We start from the raw sequence: 23,201 nt of genomic DNA, 5'->3' as shown, positions 1-23,201 counted from the left end.
CAGTGGAGCGTCACTGAGCTAAGGAAATGTCCTATCACTCTTGTCCCACAACACAAAAGCATGTATTGTTTCCCAAAGTAGTTTCTAAACCAAAGAGCTTTTCTCAAACAACAACATACATTTTCTGTCATGCGTTGGTATTTCAGAGGGGAAAAAAAACCCCACAATTTTCACATAAATTGAACTCTATGTAAAACTGGCATTTACGTGGCAATTTTAGTAACTTCCCTTTGATTCAAATCTAAACACTATTATCTGAGGAATGATTAAAGTGAACATGAAGAAGATAATTCTGGTTTTGAAAAATAGTCTACACTACAAGACTGTATTTGGGAACACGTGAAAGAGAATTCAGGCAGAGTAAGCAAAATCTATTTTTACATTTTGATGTTGACAGGAGCATATTGTCTGTCTCCAAACGCAAATCAGCTGAGAGGGAGCAGCCCACACTGACATGAGACTGGATTCCAGGAATGCTTGTGAATACTCACACGCTCTGGGCTCTCTTCTTCATTCTAGGTTCTGTCTTCTGACAGTCACCTCAAGGCAACACCCTGGAGTTCTTGAGCATCAGGGTTAAAGTAGCCAAGAGCTGATCTGGCCCAGTGGTTATCGGCAGTGCAGAACTGTTCCACTTGACAGACTTAGGTTTATCGGTAGTCATTCTAGAAGGTGCTCTTGGCGTCTATCAGAACAACGCTACAGATGTCCCTAGATAACACGCTATTCAAATAACAAGGACCACATCAAGTAACTGTCTCTCCAAAAAAGCCAAGGTCAGTAGTTTATAGCTAGGTTATTACTTTAATTACATCTAAACAATAAAAGTATCTGATTTTAATTTGGATTATCTTATTCATCTAAAGTTGTGCCTGGAGTGGTGTCTGTGTTGTGGTTTTTGTTTTGTTTATAATCATACATAGGAGAAGACTATGCAGTTTTCAAACTGAAAATGGGACATTTGGGTGTTTGACAGTTTGGCAAAAACACGAAAATCTGTCATATAGATGGAAGATTCTGTCTCTTGCCTTGAGATCCCAAAGTATAGAAATGAGAAAAGCTGTTTCAAAAGCAAAGATTTCAAAACTGCATTTGTTTCAATATAATAAATATATGATGCTGAGATTTCTCTCAGGAGGGTTCTGATCTGTACTATATTTTCAAATGCAGCTCACTGAAGGTCATGTACAACATAAAAGCTCTCCAGGTATATGAGCTCTGCTTTTTTTGTGTGTTTCTCATTTTGACTTGAGAAAGGAGCCTTGGAGAAGCGAAATGTTTTATTTAAAAGCCTCACTTCTTTGTATGTCAGGTGAAAACACTTATATTTTTATTTTTTAGAAAACATAAAATATTTTACTTAAAGTACCAATTCTAAACAGAGAGGTACCATCTATGTTTTTGTTGAATCCACTTGATCCTTAGTGGCATGTTATGCTATTTTGTCCATTTGGATCATGTTAGAAAATATTTCTTTTATGAAAAGAACACTCCTATCTTTGTAGTTGGCACTCAATAAATGCCTTGATTTTTAATAACCTATGTTCTCTGTTTAATGCTATGTTTACGGAACAAATTTAAAAATAAACTCTAGAACAAACAAAGAATTTCTCAAGGAATGTAATGACTATTAACAGTATGCACCATACCCTAAGCCATTAAAGTCAGTTGCGTGTTTTCTCCCTTTTTAACTTCTACATCTTTTTTTTTTGATAACAGCTTCATGTTTATGGATGTATGAAATCTGAGAAATAAAAATATGTCTTAAAACTGTCAGAAGCAAACATGATTTATAAGCAACTTTACAGTCAAATATTTGTTAATCAGATACATTCCTGGGACCTTGTAAAAACATGCAAAACTCCAGAGGACTAATGGGTGTGACACAGCAAACTGGTTTCTGAAAAAAACTGTGTCCTAAGGGCTCCAAAAGTCCAATTTTATATTCCATGCCAGTAGCTAATCTTCACTATTCCTTGTGACAAATGCTTCCCCTTTCACAGTAGTCAAAGCCCATACAGCAGCAGATGAAAAAGTATTCAGAATAACTCACCATCGGTCCAGAATAAAACACTATAAATCCATTCAGTTCTGGGCCAGTGCTGCCGTCTACTCTGATAGAACTAAACATCGCTCACTATATCACTAGATGACAAACTGCTTTTCTTTGCTGACTATGAAAAAAGTTTCATTCACATAGACAGCATACAAGATGTGAAATAATTAAAGCAAAACATCAGTTTTTTTCTTTGGAATATATGGCTCCTGGTTTTATTCTAACAAATTGACACATGCTTGTTGTTTCTTTTATTCTTTAAGTATAGAATGTCTTGGCACAGCTGTTTATGCAGGTGATTTCAAGGCATAAACTCAAACTAAAATTAAAATTACAATGGTATTATACACAGGCCTGATACTTTCTGTACTTCCATGACTATTCTTTATGCTGTACTTGCAGCTCTCTTAACCCCCACAAATCTATCATTCAGAACTGATTTAACCACAACAATACATTGAGACCCAGCCATCACAACAGGTAAAATAACACACCCACGCATTGTATGTTTTCAATCTAATACATGCAGTTTAAGAGTTATTTCCAATTCTGATGGGTGACAGCAACTGAGGGGCTGGTTCACTCAGGCATTTACGTTTTATTCCTTCTCAAGTCTCTGATGGGGGTTGAAAACCAGATAGTTTAGTTGGTTAGGGGATAAGATCTTTTTAGATCAAAATAGATGATTTAAGTTAATAGAGATGAGATATGATAGATATTGTCATTCAGAAATTTAGACCTAACAAGATAGGAAAGATGTTTACTTAAAGTTTGACAAATACAAATAGCCAAATCACTATGAATGCAACATTTACATAACACATGATTGTCTCATAGTTCTTTCTGCTGTATGTAGTTTATTTTATTCATCTGTAATAATATAAAGGTATATGTTAAAAGAAACATAATAAAATAATTAAAATAAAAGCATTACTTCCAAAACTCCAACCTCAAACATAAGCATTTGACATTATCAGTTTTTCTGTCTCCCTAACATGTTAGAATTTACTTTTTGTATATACATTTAATTTGTAGTCTTTATTCTTATCTATATCAGAAACATGAATGAAAACAAAACATCAGACATTAATAAGAGTATTAAACAAACTATATTTTCTAACATAATGGAATATTATGTAGGTGTTGAAAAGATTAGGAAACATACAAGCATAGTGAAGTAAGCTAGGAACAGAACCACATGATCTAACGAGCAAATGACCGGCATTTGCCAATGCTGAAGGAGATGGCAAAGTATCCAGAAATATCAATGTCAAACTATGCAGAAAAGGGTATGGAAATGAAAAATTAGGAATACTTCTACTTTGTCTTATCCTGTCAAATCATGTGAAATCTAAATTACCTACGTTGATTCAGGCCTACAGTCAGTCACAAGCTTGACTCCCATCTGTACTACACAGTGAGGTGACCACCTGGAGGCCACCCATCAAACTCAGCAAAGTACCTCAGATGCAGGAAGAGGCATATTAGATAATTCTCTCAATTTTGTAGCCTAGATTTTACATAGAACACAAGATCTATATATATAACACACACGATTTCACGAAGGAAGATAGAGGACTGAGAAGGGAGGGCATTTCAGATGCACATGGTCAAAATACATGACACACTGGACTAAAAGACAGTTTTATCTTTGATAATTCTCTATAATGTAAATAATCTGAATTTTACCATACACTGGGTTGAAATATTTTATGATTATACTAATGCAAGGTAAGCAGAATTTGTGATAATATTATTTAGGAATCTACATTATTTATCCAATTTCATTTCTCCAACTTTGTCTTCCTCATCCATGGAGGTTACCAGCTAAACTGTGCTTCGACTTCTCTTACCACGATCTGTATTTTTAATGCTTCCACATCGCCCACAGTCCCATCCTGCTTTATACTCACCCTTTTATGAAAACTGGCCATATTTGATACCCATTATAATCTGTGCCTGGAATAACACAAAATCCTTTGTTTTTAAAGACAGAAGCTCATACCGTTTACATTGCCCTTAGCTCACTATGTTGCCATAGATGACCTTAAACACGGGGTCCTCCTGCCTCCTCCACCTCTGGAGTGCTGGGACCACAGACATGCACCAGCACGCACAGTGTACAGGGTTCTAGGGATACAACCTGCTAGTGTTTCATGCGTGCTAGGGAAGTGCTCTACCTGGTTATGAACATCCCCAAGCCCTTAACTAACACCTGGAAGAGTGAAACTATGAATTTTCTGTGCTTTAAAGCAATAAGATTTAATAAAAATTTTAAAAGCATAATATATACCGAAGAGTAGGGAATCAAAAAATAATGAAGAACAAATAGTCACAAAGTTTCTGAATCACAAAACTACATTTCTTCATTAAAAAAAAATAAAAAACTTACTAAATAAATTTTAGAATGAAGTAAAACCCATACACACATCAGTACATCCATGTGGTTCATGTAGACGTACAATGCATGTATATATCCAGACAGGTGTGTATGTACAGACAGACACACATATGCCTGTGCACAGTCATATATACAGAAACACAAATATATATATATATATATATATATATATATATATATGTCCATATGCACACATACATACATTTACATAATTAGATTCTTTGTAAACTAATTTTTTTTAAATTCAAGAAATATGTCTTACCATTGTGAGAGTAAATGGGTGGTTTTCTAATGCTGATACACTGGGACAATGTAGAATAATATACTAAAAAAGCAACAAACAGATAACATTTTAAACGATCACAGGGAAATAAAACTATTCCAAATACACCTGTCTACTAACTTTAACACACTGCCTAAGGATAAAGGATTGTTGCAAAGCCACTAACCACTGGCTCACCTGGCCAGGTCTTGCTTTAAAGTTCTCTTTGATCATGCGGATCTCCATGACATCTGAGGGATGATTGATTACTGATATGATGGTGACAGGTTTGTTGCTCCTGATGCATCGGTAAAGCCTCTCTGCACAGTATAAGCACAAAGGTCCGGAAATCCAAATCCAGGTCTAAGGGGAAAATAATCAAAAGTATGCTTCAAGAAATGTGTGACTGCATAAACAACAGAGTAATGATATTTCAATTTATATATTAAACTGTAATGTATTGGTAAGAAGGAGTGAAGCATAGCTGATGCTCTCAGCAAGAGAGAGTGGTCTACAACCATGCTGTGAAATGATAAAATAAATAAATAAATGAAGAAAAGAAGAAGAGGAGGAAGAGAGAGAGGAGGAGGAGAAGGAGGAGGAGGAGGAGAAGAAAAGAAGAAGGAGAAGAAGATGATGATGAAGAAGAAGAAGAAGAAGAAGAAGAAGAAGAAGAAGAAGAAGAAGAAGAAGAAGAAGAAGATTAGTAGTAGTAGCAGTAGCAGTAGTAGTAGTGGTAGTAAATACAGAATCCTAACCTCTAAACTCAAACCTACATCCTAGTGTTAATTACCATTAGTATATAAGCATTTCTGCACACAATCATCTGTATACAGATGGTTATGTTGAGGACATACAAGAATTCTCTGTACAGCAAAGAAAAGCTATCACATCGTATTTATCTGAGGATGATTTAGAAAAACAAAATCACTCTAATGTTTAGTAAAAACATGATGCCCTAAATATTTAATGAACATAACATAGAGGTATAGATGCACTTCAGGATTATATACACAATGTTAAATGTAAGGAGATTTTTCATTTTAAAAACAGGACACACAGGTATGTTCCTATTACAACTTTCATATAATATAATATGGCCAATATTACACCTATATAAAATTGGCAGTTTGGGATGGGGAACTGCAGGTGCCCATGAGCGCAATCTTTCCTCTACAAAGGCACACGATAGTCTTCCCTTCCCTTTAATACCTTTGACTGAATTGCGATGTATTTATAGAGATATTTGTTTTGTTGTTTATCTGAGACAGAGTTCATTATGTTAGTACAAGTTGCTTGGGGGCTTTCTTTCCTACCGCCTCAGCCTCTTGATTATTAGCTTAGAGGTGTCCAAAAACCCATATGATCTTCAGTTTTATTTTACCGGGCCCTTTATAGAATTCTTATTTACACAGTTGTCCTGACATTGCTCATTAAGTGAAGGCAGTTAGCTCATGCTCTGCAGACTGTCACAGTGAGCATGACACTCGGGAAGAGTAGGCAAGGCAGAATAAGCTCGGCTGTGAAGTGACATTGAACCTTTGGGCCAGTCACCCTGAGATGATCAAGTCCCATATCAGTAAGATTGCCACATTTACCTTAAGTAATATTCATCATTATATGGCATGTAGAAAACTGACCAGCTGACTCCAAAGTCATCTACAAATTCACTCTTCCTTTGATACTTCTCTATTTTCTCTCTTCCTCCATTTCAAATGCAGAATAGTGGCCGTCCCTCAGATGTTGGCAGCCCTCTCAGACAAGGGCAAACATGAGTGAGGATGGATGTTACTGAATTATTTGAGAGGTAGTTGGAGAGCTTTCCAAGAGCACTATCTGAACTAACAATTCACAACCATACACTTCCTGTTCTACCACTTGCTTATAAACTTTGATCAGGATACATGTTTAAGCTTCATGTCTTCAGCAGAGATTGAGGAACTGCTTCAAAGGTTAATTGTGGACACCAAAAGAAAGCATGCATACAGAGCAATTCGGTACAGTGACAAGATTAGAGTAAACATTCAACAAATTAAATTCATTATTTATTATTTATAATTATGATGTTATAATACTGTATGATAACAATTGGTAGGACATTTGGTATTTTATTTATTTTTGTACAGTTTTTAAATTTAATCTGTATATCTTAATAGCACTTGCTTCTCTCTGGAAGCAAGCAGCAGAAGAGGAATATTGCAGTAAAACTGTATAATTATGTATTTTCTACATTCTAAATATATGCCTTTTGCCTTGAGGTAGTAAACACATGCCACAAAAAATACTAATTTGCTGTCTGAATATCCTGAAATATTCTCTAGTACCTGAAAACACATAAATGCAGTGTCAAAAAGTTAATGTGCAACCACACTCAGCAGATCTCAAACACAGAATAAATCTTACCTGTGGAAAATGAGCTTGGAACTTGGGATCTTCCAAGCAAATCTTTACAGGTGTTTTCGCGTTACGATCTTCTAGTTTTGAAAGTCTTTCAGGAGAAGATCCATGAATATTTTCTGAGGTGTAGACTTGGAAGGAAATATCCTGAGATGGGGTCTGGTTAAGACTGATGCAGCCAGGAGGGTGAGTGTCTAAATTGGTTTGATACTTCAACAACCCACTGAAGTTAAATTGGATAAAAACAAGAAGATGGAAAAAATACTGAGTCAGGAGATAGAAGAGGTAAAGAAAAGTAATTTCCTTTCTTTTGGCTTAAATAGCATTTTGTACAAAGTATTCAATGTGTGATCTATTTCAAAAGAAACAAAATGTCCTTAACTTTAAATAAATTCTTTAGTAAGAAGTAAGGGGAATGTTTACTTCTCCAAATAAATACTATGTTTGTGAGGTAGGAAAAAACACACTCAAGTTTCCTGATATTTTTTGACTTGAACAAGCTTGACACCGGTTAAGCATTATTGCATCAAGTTAGAAATTTTCATTTCAATAAACACTGTAAAAAAAAAACTTCTTGCTATACATCTTCAGGCTTAAAGGAAAAACAGTGATCACATTTGATCTGGATAAAACAGACTTCATGGTTCATGGAGGAATAGTAAGTGAAAATAACAGACAACGAAAACCAATTTTTACATACCCTTCAAGCCCTAAAGCTGCTTGCTTTTCAATCTTTCTGTAAACACAACCACATGAAACACTCGAAAGACTCTTCACAATGACATTTCATTGTTTATCTTACTGTATTCTAATTCTTAAGTTTTGCATTTTTCTTTCTTTCTTTTTATAACTGATCTCTTCTCTCTCTCTCTCTCTCTCTCTCTCTCTCTCTGTGTGTGTGTGTGTGTGTGTGTGTGTGTGTGTGTGTATCCACGTACACTTGCACGTATATATGCACTTCCGAATGTCATGAGGACAACTGGAAGCAGTCAGTATTTTTCTTTCACAATATGAGTTCTGGAGACCAAACCCAGGTCATCAGACTTGGCAACAGCTTTCCTTACACATTGAGCCAATGCACTGGCCCTGGGCTGTGCCACTATTTTCTATGACAAGCACGGAAAGGAAAAAGCAACTGCAGGCTTGCTGGGAAAGCCCAATAAAATAAACATCAGTGGGCTCATGATATAGCTCCATGACAGAGTACTCTCCTAGCATGGAAAATATGTGAAGCCCTGAGGTTAAAACCCAACAACACACACACACACATACACACACACACACACACACACACACACACACTGAGAGGGAGAGACAGAGACAGAGACACAGAGATAGACAGAGGCACAGACACAGACATAAACAGAGAGGCAGAGACAGAGTCAGAGATACAGACAGCCAAAGACAAAGAGACAGAGAGAAACAGAGAGAGAGAGAGTAAAACCTAAGCATTCGGCCATATTATCTGCTAATGAGAAAAGCTAAGAATTATAATGTGTTTTGAATAACTACCATGTAAGAAATAAATGAGAAAAAAACATTATCAGTAATTTAAATATGAAGTGAATTTTTAAATAAGAAAGCTATTTGACAATAGGAAAAGAGAGCTAGTTCAAAATACATTTGAAAATTCTACAGATAAACAAAATCTTACAAAATCACATGAAGTAATCAGCCCTTTTCCTGTAAAATCTATGTAAGCAGAAAAAGCAGCCAAAAATATCTAATCACCTCATCTTTGAAGCCAAATCTTTTCTAAAGTTTCTAGTCAACAGGGATTCATCTATTCCCCGAATTGCTAGAATTTCTGTAAATAAATGTTGATTGTATTTTGAAGGCATAGCCTGGGGCTCTCTATTGACTTTTTATCTTAAATCAATAGTCTTCTGGGAGACTGTGATCCTACAGTAGATTGCTCCTCTTTCCCTTAAGTGGTCAACACATTGATGGGCAGAGGCATAGGGTCCCATTTGTTTGGATTACTAATAATGGCACAAAATTAAATTTAAAATTACTTTCTTACATATGTACACTACTAATTTAAAAACAATTTGAAAAGTTACAAAATTTACTAGCAGTTACTTTCTTCTTGCCAGAAACAGTCTATGATATTTAAGTTAAAAATTGAAGTTCAATGAAAAAATATATAATGCTTATTGTATTGTGAATATATCTGATGACACTTTAGTATTACAATAATTGCTTTCATTTTATTAATAATTCAGTTATAAAACAGATTGATTCTATTTAATTCTTAATTGATTACATATTTAATAATCATTCATAATATATAAATCTATATAAATATATATTATTTATATAGATTTATATATAAATTAAAATTATCATTTGCCTATGATACTTGCTCTACAAGAAAAGCTTATTTTAAACGATCTTTTTCTTACACAAAGTGGAAGAATGTCTTAATATAACCCTCCTTTAAAGTAACAATTTTTTGAACTCTTTAATCATTAAAAAAAAAAAAGGCTAATTGTTTTGAATTAGAAAGAAACTTCTTTTTCCAGAATTTTCATTTAATACAGCATAAGGGCAAATATGAATAATTTGTTATTTCAGAAAACGATCACATTTTTCTTTTTCCTAATAGAAAGTAAAATAGGAGGAAAGGAAGGAGAAAGGGAACTAAATGATGAAGAGATGATGAGAAATAAATCACCTTCCTAAGTAAAGTCAGATCAACTTTAAAGATATTACAATACAAATTTTGGGGCTGGAGAGATGGCTCAGAGGTTAAGAGCACTGCTAGGGTCTGGAGTTCAATTCCCAGCAACCACATGGTGGCTCATAACCGTCTAGAATGAGATCTGGCGCCCTCTTCTGGTATGAAGGTGTACGTGCAGGCGGAACTCTGTGTACTTAATACATAAACAAATCTTTAAAAAACAAAAACAAAGTCAAATTCTGACAAGCTCTCAAAAGTACACATGTGGAATGTGTGCGCGCGCGTGTGTGTGTGTGCGCGCGCGTGCATGTCTTAGCAGTTAAAGAAATAAATTTAAAAATGCCTATGTCTAAGTCAAGTTTATACTAATTAAGTAAACTTTGGCAAGTTATTGAAGCTTTCTCAACCTTAGGTTCCCACTTGTAGCTTTCAAAAAAAAAAATCTTCATAAATTTCTGAGCGTTTCATGGCAGAAAATATTTGAAATTATATCAATTTCTCTATGGCCTGTTGTAAGCCACGAATAATTGTATTTTAAATTACTGGTGCCCTGAGTGGAGCCTGAAGATTCAGTATGTACATCCTGACCCCAGCACTGAGCTAGAAAACGAATCATTTAAAGAAGAAACCACCACGTGTGTTGGTGGTATAAGCACAGCTGCTTTTTGGAAGAAAAGGCAAAGCATATTCACCGCACTCCGGGCTTTCGCTGTAGCTCAAGGCTCCACAGAATGAACCTCCACTACAATAACGGAACAGTTCTCAGTTTCCCCTCTCAAGCCCTCTTCCTTCTGCACAGGAATGACCAGCCAGGGCTCCTGACTAGTATGAGTGGTCATGTTTCTTAGTGCCTTACTTTCTATCGCTCTCACTGGTACACCAAAGAACCCGCCCGACTGACTATGCCCGTCCTTCTTAATGCTCTCCAAAACCGAGGACAGGAAGCAATAAATATTTTTGAACAGGCAACCTGAAATAAATAAATTATTTATGTAAATGGCCTAATACCTTGACAATTATTCTACAAAACAATCGGAAGAAAGTGGGTCTGTTTCTCTAAACGCTCTTTCCCTGAGGGGGGGAAAAAAACTTGAGATGAGCCAAACGGGAGCCTGCCAGTTATAAACCTACCTAATACTATTTATTATTGGTGAAAGATATCTAGACTAGGAGACAGCGATTAACCTAAAATTCGATCCTGAGATACAGATATCGACTTCTTGTAGGTGGGGTCCTGACTGGACTGAAGGCCTCCCTTGCGGAGCCCTGGGCTGCTAACAGAATGCTCACCCGTGCAGAGACTCACCCTCCTCAGGATGTGTCCCTTCTTTTATACTTGAGGTGAGAACATAGAGCGCAGGTACAAATGGTTTCACTTACCCCGAAACATGCAACAGCAACAGCATGTAGAAGACAAAGAAGAGGTTGTGAGTATACCAGAAGATATCGTAATTAGAAACTCTGAAAAAAATTCGGTTTGTTTTAGTGTGGCTTTATATTCATCACATTAAAGGAACATGCACTTTGAAAACACATATCATATTTGAAGAACATGGAGATGTCAATTGTCTAGGATTCATCTATTGATGTGAGGACATTAACTCACTACACAAGATGTATTAACAAAACTCATGAGTAATACTTATCATTTGAAAGCATATACATACATATATACACATAATATATATACATTATATATATATATATAATTAAATAAAAAACATGGAATAGTCTGAACTATAACTCTGCTGTCCTTTTAAATAGCATTTTCTTTTTGTTTGCTTATTATTTGAGACAGAATCTCTCTATGCAACTCTGGAGCTCACTATGCTGCCCAGCTTGGCCTTGAACTCACAGAGACCCACCTGTCTCTGCCTCTTGAGCGCTGGAATTAAAGGTGAGCACCACAATCCCCAGACTTGTTTTTGTTTGTTTGTTTGTTTGTTTTAATAATAAAATTTTAAATTGTCAAGTAATTTCCAAAAATAATGTTCTGATTTCAAAGGATTGTTGGAGGCTGCTCTAGCTCTGTGTATTTTGATGCTAATCACTGGCTCTGAGGATCTAGTTGCTGCCCTGAGAAGCACATTCCCACCTGCCCCAAATATTGCTATGTAACCTTGCCTCCCTCTTTCACCAATAAAGAGCTGATAACCTGGCAAAGGTTCACATGCTTTGGAAGAGAAGGATCTTGGAAAGGAGAAGCAGACCTGTAGGGGAGGAGGAGAAGGAAGAGGATGGCAGTGAGATAGGAAAGAGCCGTGGGCCAAGAGGAAGATCTCTGAAACTCCACAAAGAAAGAAATGGCCCAGGTGAACTCATTACCATCTATTTGGGGATTATGGATGGAAGGTAGCCTAACAGTAAGTATAAGAAGTAGATGGCATACAGGGAAGGCTGGGATATAACAGAAGGTAGTTTAGGAGTTAATATCTGCCATGCCCTAGGTGATAAAGCTATTCCAAAGTATATCCGGTGTCTGTATCTTTACTTATTTGTGAAAGCAGGTAAATAATACCACCATAATAACTATAAGCCTAATAACAAACCATTTATTAGGCCGTACCATTAAATTAACAACAACAAAGATGTTTTGAAAAATTTCAAAGAAACTCAAATGCAAAGAGATTAAACTATCATTGAGATTTCAACATTCCACCCTCTGTTTCAGTTACTGCTTCCAGGTTTCTGCCTTGAGTGTCTTCCTCGAGTTTCTTTGACAATAAACTGTGATGTAGAATTGGAATCTGGAATAAATTCTTTCTTCTCCAAATCTATTTTGGTCATGGTGTTTCATCACAGCAGCAAGAAGCCTTTCTAAAGCAGGAATTGGTATCAGAAATGAGGTATTTCTGTGACAGACCTGAGCATGTTCTTGGGAAAGGGTGTGGAAGGACTTGGAACTTTGGGATAGGGGGGAAAAAACTGTTCAGAGTGTACTGAGCTATTGTAGGAACCAAGAAGATAACATTGAAAACAGTGTAGGTAAGGGTGGTCTGCCTTATGAAGTCCCATGGGGAAATTTGGGGATTTCTTAAAGATTCTGGGACGTTCAAGCTTTTGGATTAAGACTATGTGGTTCTGGTCAGCTGGGAGTAAATGATGGGCCATGAAGGAGAAGAGGTCAGCATTACTTAAAAGAAACAGCTGGAGACATGTTTCCACAGGTCAGAACTTAGAAGGTGTGGTCCAGAAGTGGTCAAGGTGAGGCTGGCAGCCGAATTTGGTACTGTGTAAGTTTCCCAGGCAGTACTACTCTTGGAGGCATGAAGGGGCCATGGAGAGCAAACAGGACTTGGAAGTGTGAGAAGCCAGGAGAAGCCATTGGTGAAAAAATAGCCTCGGTTGCAGAAGAAGCTCCAGGAGTCATGGAAAGAAGCTGAGGCTTAGAATCATGTGGCAGCATCAGAGCTCCTAACTAGAGCCCAAGAAAGGACAGTGGTCAAGAGGCAAGGTGCAGGCCAGTTGCAGCAGAGATTCCAGCATTTTTCTGATGTTAATAGCACGCAAAGACCACCAGGAGCAGCAGCAGGTGTGGAGGCTAGCCTGAGCCTGTAGCACAAGCTGCATGTACCTTGGCAGGCAGGACCAGAGAAGAAGATCTGCCTAGGCCTTTTGAAGCCCAGAAGATCACCAGTTGAACTTTTGTTTTGATTTGATATAATTTGAAGTGTACCCAAATTCTTTTTATAAAAAAATAAGAAGTATGTAATTTATTTTTTTCATTTTATGAAAGAACACAAATCAAGAGGCTTTGGAATTTAGAGAGAGAGACTTTGGAATCTAGATATACTTTGGATGTTTTAAAGAGACTGAATTTATAAATACCAGGACATTTAAAAGTTAAAACATGTTTTATATTGACAGAGTGATATTAAGATGAGATCTTGGGAAGAAACAAGAAAAGAAAGTAACATACTGTGTAATATACTGGTGTGTCGAGTTGACAAAGAGATCAATTGTCCTAGCTAGTTTTTTTTTTTTTCAACCTGATACAAGCTAGAGTTATCTGGAAAAAAATGAACCTTAATGGAAGAAAGGTCTCCATCAGGTTGCCTATAGGTAAGTCTTTGAGGCCATTTTCTTTAATAATGACTGATTCGGGGAAGCCCAGCCCACCCTCATCAGTGTTAAGATTGAGCAACTAGTATTAACTTGTATAAGAATGCAGGCTGATAAAATGAGGACCAAGCTACTAAGTAGCACTAACCTACAGCTGCTATTTCAGTACCTGCCTCCAAGTCCTTTCCTTGAGTCCCGGTCTTAACTTCCCTTGGAGATGAAGTGTAACAATTGAGAATTAAGCCGGGCGTGGTGGCGCACGCCTTTAATCCCAGCACTCGGGAGGCAGAGGCAGGCGGATCGCTGTGAGTTCGAGGTCAGCCTGGTCTACAAAGCAAGTCCAGGACAGCCAGGACTACACAGAGAAACCCTGTCTCAAAAAACCAAAAAAAAAAACAACAACAACAAAAAAACACAACTGAGAATTATAAGCTGAAGCAAACTCAAGTGGCTTTAAATCACAATAGAAATTCTAACTAAGACAGTGTTGCTGCTTTGGGGGAGGACAGACAATAAAATAATAAAAATCACTTTTAAAATATTTGTGAAAAGCGCACAGATTTATTTTATTTCATAAACTTGGGCAAATATTTAGTTATTAAATATTAGAAGTAGAGGGAAAACAGTTCTAAGAACTCTTTGAATGACTGTAGTATTTACCCTAACAACTTTTAAAAACTCTCATTTGAGTAATAGTTAATAATTTTTAGTTTACTTCATTTATAGCATTTGCTTTTATAAATAATGTCACCAAAATATTCATAATATGAATTTTGTACATACATAATTTGATTTTATTTTCAGGTCAAATTCTACATAATTCTTAGGGTATTTATATGTTGTCTAATGCTCTCTAAAAATTAAGTTTTACTTTCAGACCCAACCATAGGGTTGAACTGCCTATTTCTCCAAACATAGACTTTATAATTATTGTTTCTATAAGAAGCTTTAAATGAACTTACTATTTGAGACAATTACATTTAAAAGTTTGTCCTTAGTTCTTAGGACAGAGTTGAAAATGTATATGAACACAGAGATCTGGCACTTGTTTCAGAATTTATTATTCAAAAACCTTAAGTTAACCCAAAAATCTCAACATGTGTGGGCCTTGAAAAATAATATACATGTGTCTGGTGATAGATTTGTCATCAGTAAAGAGAAGGATAAAATACATTTACACGGAAACATTTAAAAACATTTATGTGAGACGGAGCAATGCTGGTAGGATTGATTGCACATAGTAAGCAAAAGGAAGAAGCTTTATATAAAAATCAAGTACAGAATTACAAAACTAATATTTTCTGAAGATTGGGAGATATGTGATTATGAGTAGACGTCTATAGAAGCATAAAAATAAAATCATTTTAAAATATTATTTTACACTCATTTTAAAACCATATATGCACTTGTTTATTAATTTTCCTATCTCAGCCAATGAAATAAAGATTTTTAAATAAGAAATGTTAAGGGTTTTTTGTTTGTTTGTTTGTTTTTACTTTCTTCCAGCAAAAAGTGTGATCTTAAATGTGAGATACTTATATTCTCAAATGGAATGTGTTCAACAGAAAAAGACACAAAAATGCTATTGGCAATATATATCTGAAACCATTCAAGCTTTATTTATTTATTTATTTACTGATTAATTGATTGATTTGTGGGGGTTATGTGTGTACATGCACATGAACACATACATCTACAGGTTGTGATCAAGTATCTTTCTGTATCTTTCTCTATTATTATTAATTTTTTTGAGTCAACGTAGTTTCCTAGACAAACCATCATCTGTCTAGAAAGCCCCACTTTTCCATCTGTCTACAGATATCTCCATACCGGTGCCTGGGCTGTGGATGTGCACTATGCCTGACTTTTACATTCTTATTATACATTTGCATCCAGGACATCATGCTTATGTGGTAAGTACTTTCCCAACTGGGTCATTTCCCAAGCCCCATCAACATGTTTTAACTAGAAAAGTCAAGATGGATAGGTGAGTCTCTAAATATGTTAGTATGTGTCAGTTTTGCTTCTGAGGCTTTATTGAGAACACTAATTTACATTATAGTCTAAACCAAAAACTGTCATCACGTAATCAGCCATAAAATATTTCATAATGCACACGTTCCTAGAAGTTCTTATGGTCTTCATGTATGCAATCAAATTCAATCCCATATCCAACTATGTTTTCTATGGAAGATCCTGAAGAATTCCACTTACTTTAGTGGTCAATAGAAATTTCCATATGTTATTTCTTATGACAAATAAAACGCAATTTTCAAAAAATGGAAATGAAGTATTGAAATGTCTCTATTTCAGCTGTGGCAACCGAGAATAAGCCACTAACAGTACTGCCTAAATACTTTTGTCATTCCAAAATGTTTTTTATTTGTTTAAAAATGAATATAAGTGGAAGGAAATATGAACAACGTGAACAGGTAAGTAACAGTCCCTCAGACCCTTACCTGATTGCATAGGTAGAAGCTGTAACCATGAGGAATAATACCACCACCATGCATACACCCGTCAGACCTGGAACTGTAAAGACAGTTACAAGGACATTTTAACTTAATCTGTACTGGGAGGGAGGCTCAAGAATTATTACCTTAAGATCAAAAGTATAGTAGGCTAGTCAGTGGAAAGCAAATTCAAATTATATTTCTCTGTGTATATACCCCTCACACAATATTTTAAGAAAATCAGCGGCGCCTCAGGTATTCAGGTTTTAAGACAAGGCCGACGTTGGTTCCTGGAATAAGAGTCTATTCTCACATTGCCAAGTGCTCCACTCGTGATGCTGAAGGCACACTTACTTCTACACACACACACACATACTCTAGCAAGTGTGATTAATTAATGCCAGAGCCGTTAGTTCTCAGACTTGCACCCCAAGACTCATCTCCTTCCCTCTGTTCTGTCCTTGTATGGAACTAACAGCTCCTTCTGTACCAATTTCAACTAACTTTTCGGACTTCACTACTGGAAAAATGTTTTATTAGTTTGTTGAGAATTTTGTACAATGTGTTTTGATCATATTTACTGTCCGCCTTAACTCCTCCAGGTTCACTGTCTCCCACCCAACTTTGCATCCACCCCTCTCTTTTTTAGCAACAAGGCTAATTTGTTGCCCAAATATTCTTAGAACTGGAAGGTGGATGGCTTATCAGAGACTTATATATGTTTTTAGGGAAAAATTGATCCTTCTTTTCCCATCAGCTAAGAATTGCCAATAGCTGCTCAGCTGGGGGTAGACGCTGTGCCCAGCCCCCTGATGCATGCTGGGATTTGGCCTAGTTTAGGCATGTGCGTGTCTTGACCATGCTGCCACAACTGCTGTGAGTCCATCTGTGCAGCTGCCTGGCTGTATCCAGAAGACACTGTTTCCTCGGAGGTGTTCACTTCTTCCCACTCTTACAGTCTTTCTCCCCTCTCTTCTGTGATGACCGCCAAGTCTTAGAGGAGAATAATTTTAAAGAAAATAATGTTTAATTAAAGCTGCCATTAAGTGGCTGCGGCTCTGCTTTAAGAGGTAGTATTTTCTTCGTCCACATTGGTATGTCTTTATGTAGGTCTTGTTCAAGGACTCATATTGCTGAGGTTTCCTGTTATGTATCAAGGACACTATCTTGAACCACATGTTCTGGCCCTCTGGCTAATAGATCTGTCTTCTCCATTTAGGATATAAGTGTGCTGGTACTTGAAGAAAGCTTGTAGTTGTATTTCTCTTTATATCAAAGGCAGTGCAGGGTATGTAAGATAGCTCAGCAGGTAAAGTGTCTGCCAACAACCCTGAGAACTTGAATTTCATCCCCATATTTTACATGGTGAAAGGAGTAAAGCAACTCCTGCAAGTTGTCCTCTAATCTACACCCCACAAACACAAGCACTGTAACACACACACACACACACACACACACACACACACACACACAAATAACATCTACAAAATATAAAACAAATGCTCTGATATAGTATAAAAATCATTTAAATAAAAAATCCTACAGAGATGTGAAAATTAAAAATTTTTATAGCTACAAATCGGGCATTAGATCATATGTCATGTCTAGAATGAATGACTGATATATAATACCTAAGCTAAAATGTAAATAGAACCATTATAATATATAACTTTACTACTATAAAGTTAATTATTCTGCCCACCCTGAGATCTGCCTGCCTCTGCATCCTGAGAGCCGGGATTAAAGGCTTTCATGACCATGTTTGGCTCTGCTACATTTCTTTAACTCATAAACCCACACAAGCAATAATCATCCTAAAGTCCCCATCTGGTGAACACTGAAATTTGGCCAGAAGGAAGAATCATTCAACAAATTCTACCTGGAGAAGTATACACACTTCCCACTTCCCTGTTTGTTCATGCATCACCTATGGAACAGAAAGGCTTTCACTGACAGGTAACCAGTAAAGAAACAGCCAAGCCTGGGACAGTGTAAGGACAGTACATGCATGTATCATTCAGATTCCTAAGTGTTTAGAACAACTGGACAATATAATGATATCATAACACTTGTAATGCTAGAAACAAATGTCACTTTAACGAGCCACATGAAAAACAAGGGAACTAATCTTTGGCTCTTTCCAAATACATGACTTAGTGCCATCAGCAATCATGCCCTTGACTGATGCTCCCTAATCCAAACCATGTTTTCTGTGTAAGTTTTTCCATGGTATTCGTTTCACAGCACGTTTTCCACTTCCTCTAAGTGATTGGTTCCCAACCACATGGGAAGGAAGCAATCTACCACACACTGAACGACAGACCACTGACTATTTAAAAGCAGCATCTCTACAGCATGGCCTGGCTACTGAGTAGTTTCTCAAAGAAACAGGAATATAGCAACACAAATACTCTTTTGAGACTATTCATGGCTGCTTTTACTAGTCATGGAATATAAACACTTACATTAACATCAACAAGCATGCAGAGAGACAATTGTATTGTTACATATAGCTGCAAAATCAATAAGCAATAAAAGAAGAACTATTGATATATTAAACGTCAACATAGATGAGTCTTCCAAATTATCAGATCGAGTAAAAGAAGGTAAGTTGTTTCACCTACTAAAAAGTTGAAATGTGTTGATTAGCTTTCACATGGAAGTCTAGAATTTTCACGTTATTTTTTAGTTATAAAATGCAGTGAGCCCACGCTGGGGGAAGCTGACGGAGGCTGGCTGGACAGAAATAGCCCTTGCTTACGAACGTGCAGTCGGCTATGTCGACCCCAGAGCACCCCTCTGAGAACAAAAAGGGGGATGGAGAGATGAAGATGATGGAGGAATGGAGTGATTCAGTGTGGGAGAAAGGCTGAACTGCGGATGTGCGAGCAGTGACTGGTATTAGAGAGAGAGGCCCAAGGACGTGGACAGGGTGGTGTGCAGCAGCCTGCTGCTTAAACAGATGCAGACTCAGCCTCTGAGCAAGTTCTCTGGCAGCAGCATCACATTAGCTCTGGGAAATGATGTAGGACTGAGATCATAAAAGGTCCACCTTCTAGATTGGACCTCCTCGAAGGACCACCATGTCCCGTGATGCTGCTGAGAGCCATGTGAAGGTCAGTGGCCATGAGGTGGCGTGGTATGGGTTGCCAGCTGAGGACTGTGTTGTAACATGACGATATGAGGATGGTCATCATGGCCTGTGCCATGGCCTGAGTCTATGTTGATGTTCATGGGTTGTGCTGCCCTCAAGGACCATACTAATGTACATGACCTGTGATGCCACCTGAGACCATAGTTGTGGCCAAGTCTGGCTGCTGCCGAGGACCAAGTCTGTGTCCAAGGTCCTGCTACATCCGTGGTCTGAGTTGATATCCTTGGCCCAACCAAATGCCAACTGGAAGTGATCCCTGATGTGTTCTGCTGCCTGTCACCATGTTGATGTTTGTGGGCCATGCTGCCTCTGGGGGTCATTGGGATATGAGTGCCTGCACTGCCACCTGAGGCTATGGTTATATCTGGTCTGTGTTGTCATAGAAGGTCATGTCTGAGTCCATGGTCTTAATGTAGCCAGGTCTGTGTTGATATATTTGGTCTATGCTACCACCAAAGGCCATATGGATGCCCATGGTTATTCCTGCAGCCTAAAACCGTTGATTTTTATATGGAATGCTGCCGCCAGGGGCTAGATTGATGTAAGTGGCCTGTGCTGCCACCTGGGTGATGTCTGGGCATGGTGTCATTGTCCAAGGTGTTACTTCATGCTGGCCTGTTTTGATGTCTATTGCCCACGTTGCCACCAAATGCCAGGCAAATGTCTGTGCTCTATGATATGGTAGGAAACCATGTTGATGCCCATGATCCCAGCTGCATTATAGAGCCTTATCATGGTCTGTGCCCGTCTGCAACGAGGAGCACTGTTCATGGTCTATGCTAATGCCAAAAACAATGTGTAAGCCCATGATTTATGTCCCCACAGACTATAGAGTGCACATAAGCTACATTTGCAGTGATATTGATGATTAAGACACACCGTTGAGAAAGAGGAAAATGGAGCACTTCTATAACAACCTACCTCCACTCTCCAAAATATTGATATTTTAAGCAGGAAGCCATCTAAGAAAACTCTTAAAAACTGTGATAGGACCCCCTCTAATTAGACAGGACTCCTAGTGGATAGAGATGGAACATCAACCTACTTACTAAAACTTTGATCCAAAATTAACCCTGCCTATAAGATGTGCAGGGATAAAGATAGAGCAGATATTGAGAGAATGGCCAACCAATGCTTGGTCCAAACTGAGACCCACCCCATGGGAGGCAGCCAACCCTTGACACTATTAGTACTCTGCTTTGCTTGCAGATAGGGGCCTAGCATAGCTGTCTTCTGAGAAGCTCCAGATAGAAACAGATGCCGAGACTCACAGCCAAACATTGGGTGAAGCTTAGGGAATCTTGTGGAAAAGTGGGGGAAAGGATTGAAGGAAGCGGAGGGGACAGGAGCTCTACAAGAAGACCAATAGAGCCAACTAACTGGCGCCCAGAGAGGCTTGCAGAGATTGAAGCACCAACCAAGGACCATGCATAGACTGGACCTAGGCCCTCTACACAGACGTAGGCAATGGGTGGTTCAGGTTTCATGTGGGTTCCCTAGTAAGCGAAGCGGAGGCTGCCTCTGACATGGACTCTGTTGCCTGTGCTTTGTTCACTCTCCTCCTGGAGAGTTAGTCTCACTGGGCCACAAGGGCCGAAGATGCACTCAGTCTTGACTCAACTTGATGTGCTGGTGTGGATCAGTGGTGGTGGAGCTCCCATTTTCTGAGCAGTTGGCAAAAGAGGATAGGGCAAGAGGGAGGAGGAGTAGAACTAGGAGGAGAGGAAGCAGGGTTTTACAACCAGAATGTAAATCGAACAAATAAACAATAAATGAATAAATACTGTGATAGGATGCTGAGGAGTTGCCTTTAGCAAAAGATGGCTTTCAGCAGGTATGCGGGAGGGGAAGGATTCAACTCTATTTAGGGAAAGGCCACCATGAACGTGGCCACATCCCAATGTGTGTATGTATAACATGCATTGAACCTTTGTTTTTGGCTGTTGGGGATAGGAAAGGATTGGGAAGTGAATGTGGTAGGGGTGTATGATATGTAATACCCTCAAAATTAAAAAAAAAATATGTTGGAAAAAAATTAAAAGCAGCTGAGTCACTGGAAGAGACAGAAAAAGGAGCATTATTAAAAGGCATAATATTTAGAAGCATGGTAATGGAAATATTGAATGTTTTAATTTGGGTAAAAAATAATGTGTTTTGCATATATGTGTGATTTTGTGAACATTAGTTAAGTATAAAAAGATTTGTAAAACAAACAACAAAAATTTTACTTGAACCGTAAAAACCATGTGTTAGAATCCATGATTGCTACATACTGTAAAACTTGTAATCAGATAGACTTCCCCAATAATTTCATTGTGCCTTTATTAAGTCTTTAGGTGTGAATGTTTCCTGTGTGAGTTTGGACCTGTCCCAATTGCTCACTAAATGTTTGTGTACAAACAGTCTTAATGGAGAGAAGTCTAAAACACGAGTAAGGTTGGAATACAGCCACAGTTTCAAAGTGTGTTACTTGAACATTTCCTTGGAATATTCACTTCTGTTACTTAAAGTAGTAAATATTCCTTGAAGAGTAACAAGTCATATTAGTAGAATAAAGCACCTTAGAGCAACTATAATAAAAAAAACTCATTGAACTCAAATATTTTTCTCATATTCATTAGATAATTTCTTACATAAAGCAGATCATGGAAATACGTAGGAAAAACCTGAAAGGGGGAGAATTAATATTACTATAAACAGTAGGTTTGACTTCTGTCATTGGAAGATGAAAGAGAAGTTTAAAGACACCCAGCCAATGTTCAAAATGGTCTGACAGTATGTTCTTGTAATTATTCATTTGGCAAAGCCAACAGCTGTTGATTTAATCTGCAAACTACAGTGAACAAATAAAATGATTTCTAATTCTCCTTTTATCTAAAATTTGTTGTTGCCTTTTTTCTATACCCAAATTATCTTCACTTTTCTTTTTAACAAAGCATACAGCATATTTGCCCTCATTATAACATTTTAACTCAGACTTTGTTCCTGTTGAATTTCCTCCCAGTTCTCCTCTCCCTGCTCTCCTCCCCTCAGGTCCCTTAACCTCACACAGCCCCGCACTTCTGCTGTCATGTCACACACTTTGTATTATCCCTTTTTTAGGGTTCCAAACTTCTGTCCATGATTTCATATTTAGTTTCTTGATGTATATGTAAACCTCCCCAACACACACACAGAGAGAGAGAGAGAGAGAGAGAGAGAGAGGAGAGAAAATAATTGGCTGTGGGAGAAAACACAATGTCGTCATTCTGGCTCTGGCCTATTTGGCTTAACATAAATTTCAGTTACATACATTTTCTGTGAATGTCATGATTATATTTTTCTTCATGGATAAATAAAATTTAATCATGTGTAGGTATCACATTTTCTTTAGCTAGTCATCTTGGCTAGTTTAATTCCTTAGATACTGTGAATAATGTAGCAATAAACATGGATACACAGGAATCTGTCTTTCAAAATTATTAAGAGTGCATATAGTTCAGGCTGAGTATGAAGCTCAGTCACAGAATGTTTGGCTAAAATGTTCAATACCTGGGTTTAGTCCCAGAAAATTGACTACTCTTCAAAAATTTTAAGGTAGACTATTCCATCCAGATGACTGAAGAAGAAAAATATACAATTTGTATAGATAACCAAAACCTGTTATAATTAGAATTACTGAAAAGAAAAGAGTTGAGAATCCCTTAAGGAAACTCCAAGTCCTACTTAGTGCAAGTAAACTGACAAAAACTGG

General features: G+C 37.5%; 2 protein-coding genes across 3 annotated transcripts in view; both read right to left on the bottom strand.

Annotated features, from left to right (window-relative positions):
• Positions 1-23,201, bottom strand: part of GRM5 (glutamate metabotropic receptor 5) — an 879,135-nt gene that overhangs the window by 677,255 nt on the left and 178,679 nt on the right. The gene's annotated exons all lie outside the window — the stretch shown is intronic.
• Positions 1-23,201, bottom strand: part of NOX4 (NADPH oxidase 4) — a 132,014-nt gene that overhangs the window by 68,687 nt on the left and 40,126 nt on the right. For both annotated transcript variants that reach the window (XM_084772160.1, XM_084772161.1), the window contains 5 exons: positions 16,321-16,393; positions 11,180-11,260; positions 7,123-7,339; positions 4,918-5,082; positions 4,720-4,782 (listed from right to left, as the gene is read on the bottom strand). In XM_084772160.1, coding sequence (XP_084628286.1) covers positions 4,720-4,782; positions 4,918-5,082; positions 7,123-7,339; positions 11,180-11,260; positions 16,321-16,393 — 599 coding nt within the window. The remainder of the gene's footprint in view (positions 1-4,719; positions 4,783-4,917; positions 5,083-7,122; positions 7,340-11,179; positions 11,261-16,320; positions 16,394-23,201) is intronic.

Source organism: Acomys minous, assembly GCF_964271855.1.
Source record: "Acomys minous genome assembly, chromosome: 2".
NCBI lineage: Eukaryota > Metazoa > Chordata > Mammalia > Rodentia > Muridae > Acomys > Acomys minous.
The sequence above is the reverse complement of the archived record's forward strand: the minus strand, read 5'-3'. Positions and strand labels throughout refer to the sequence as shown.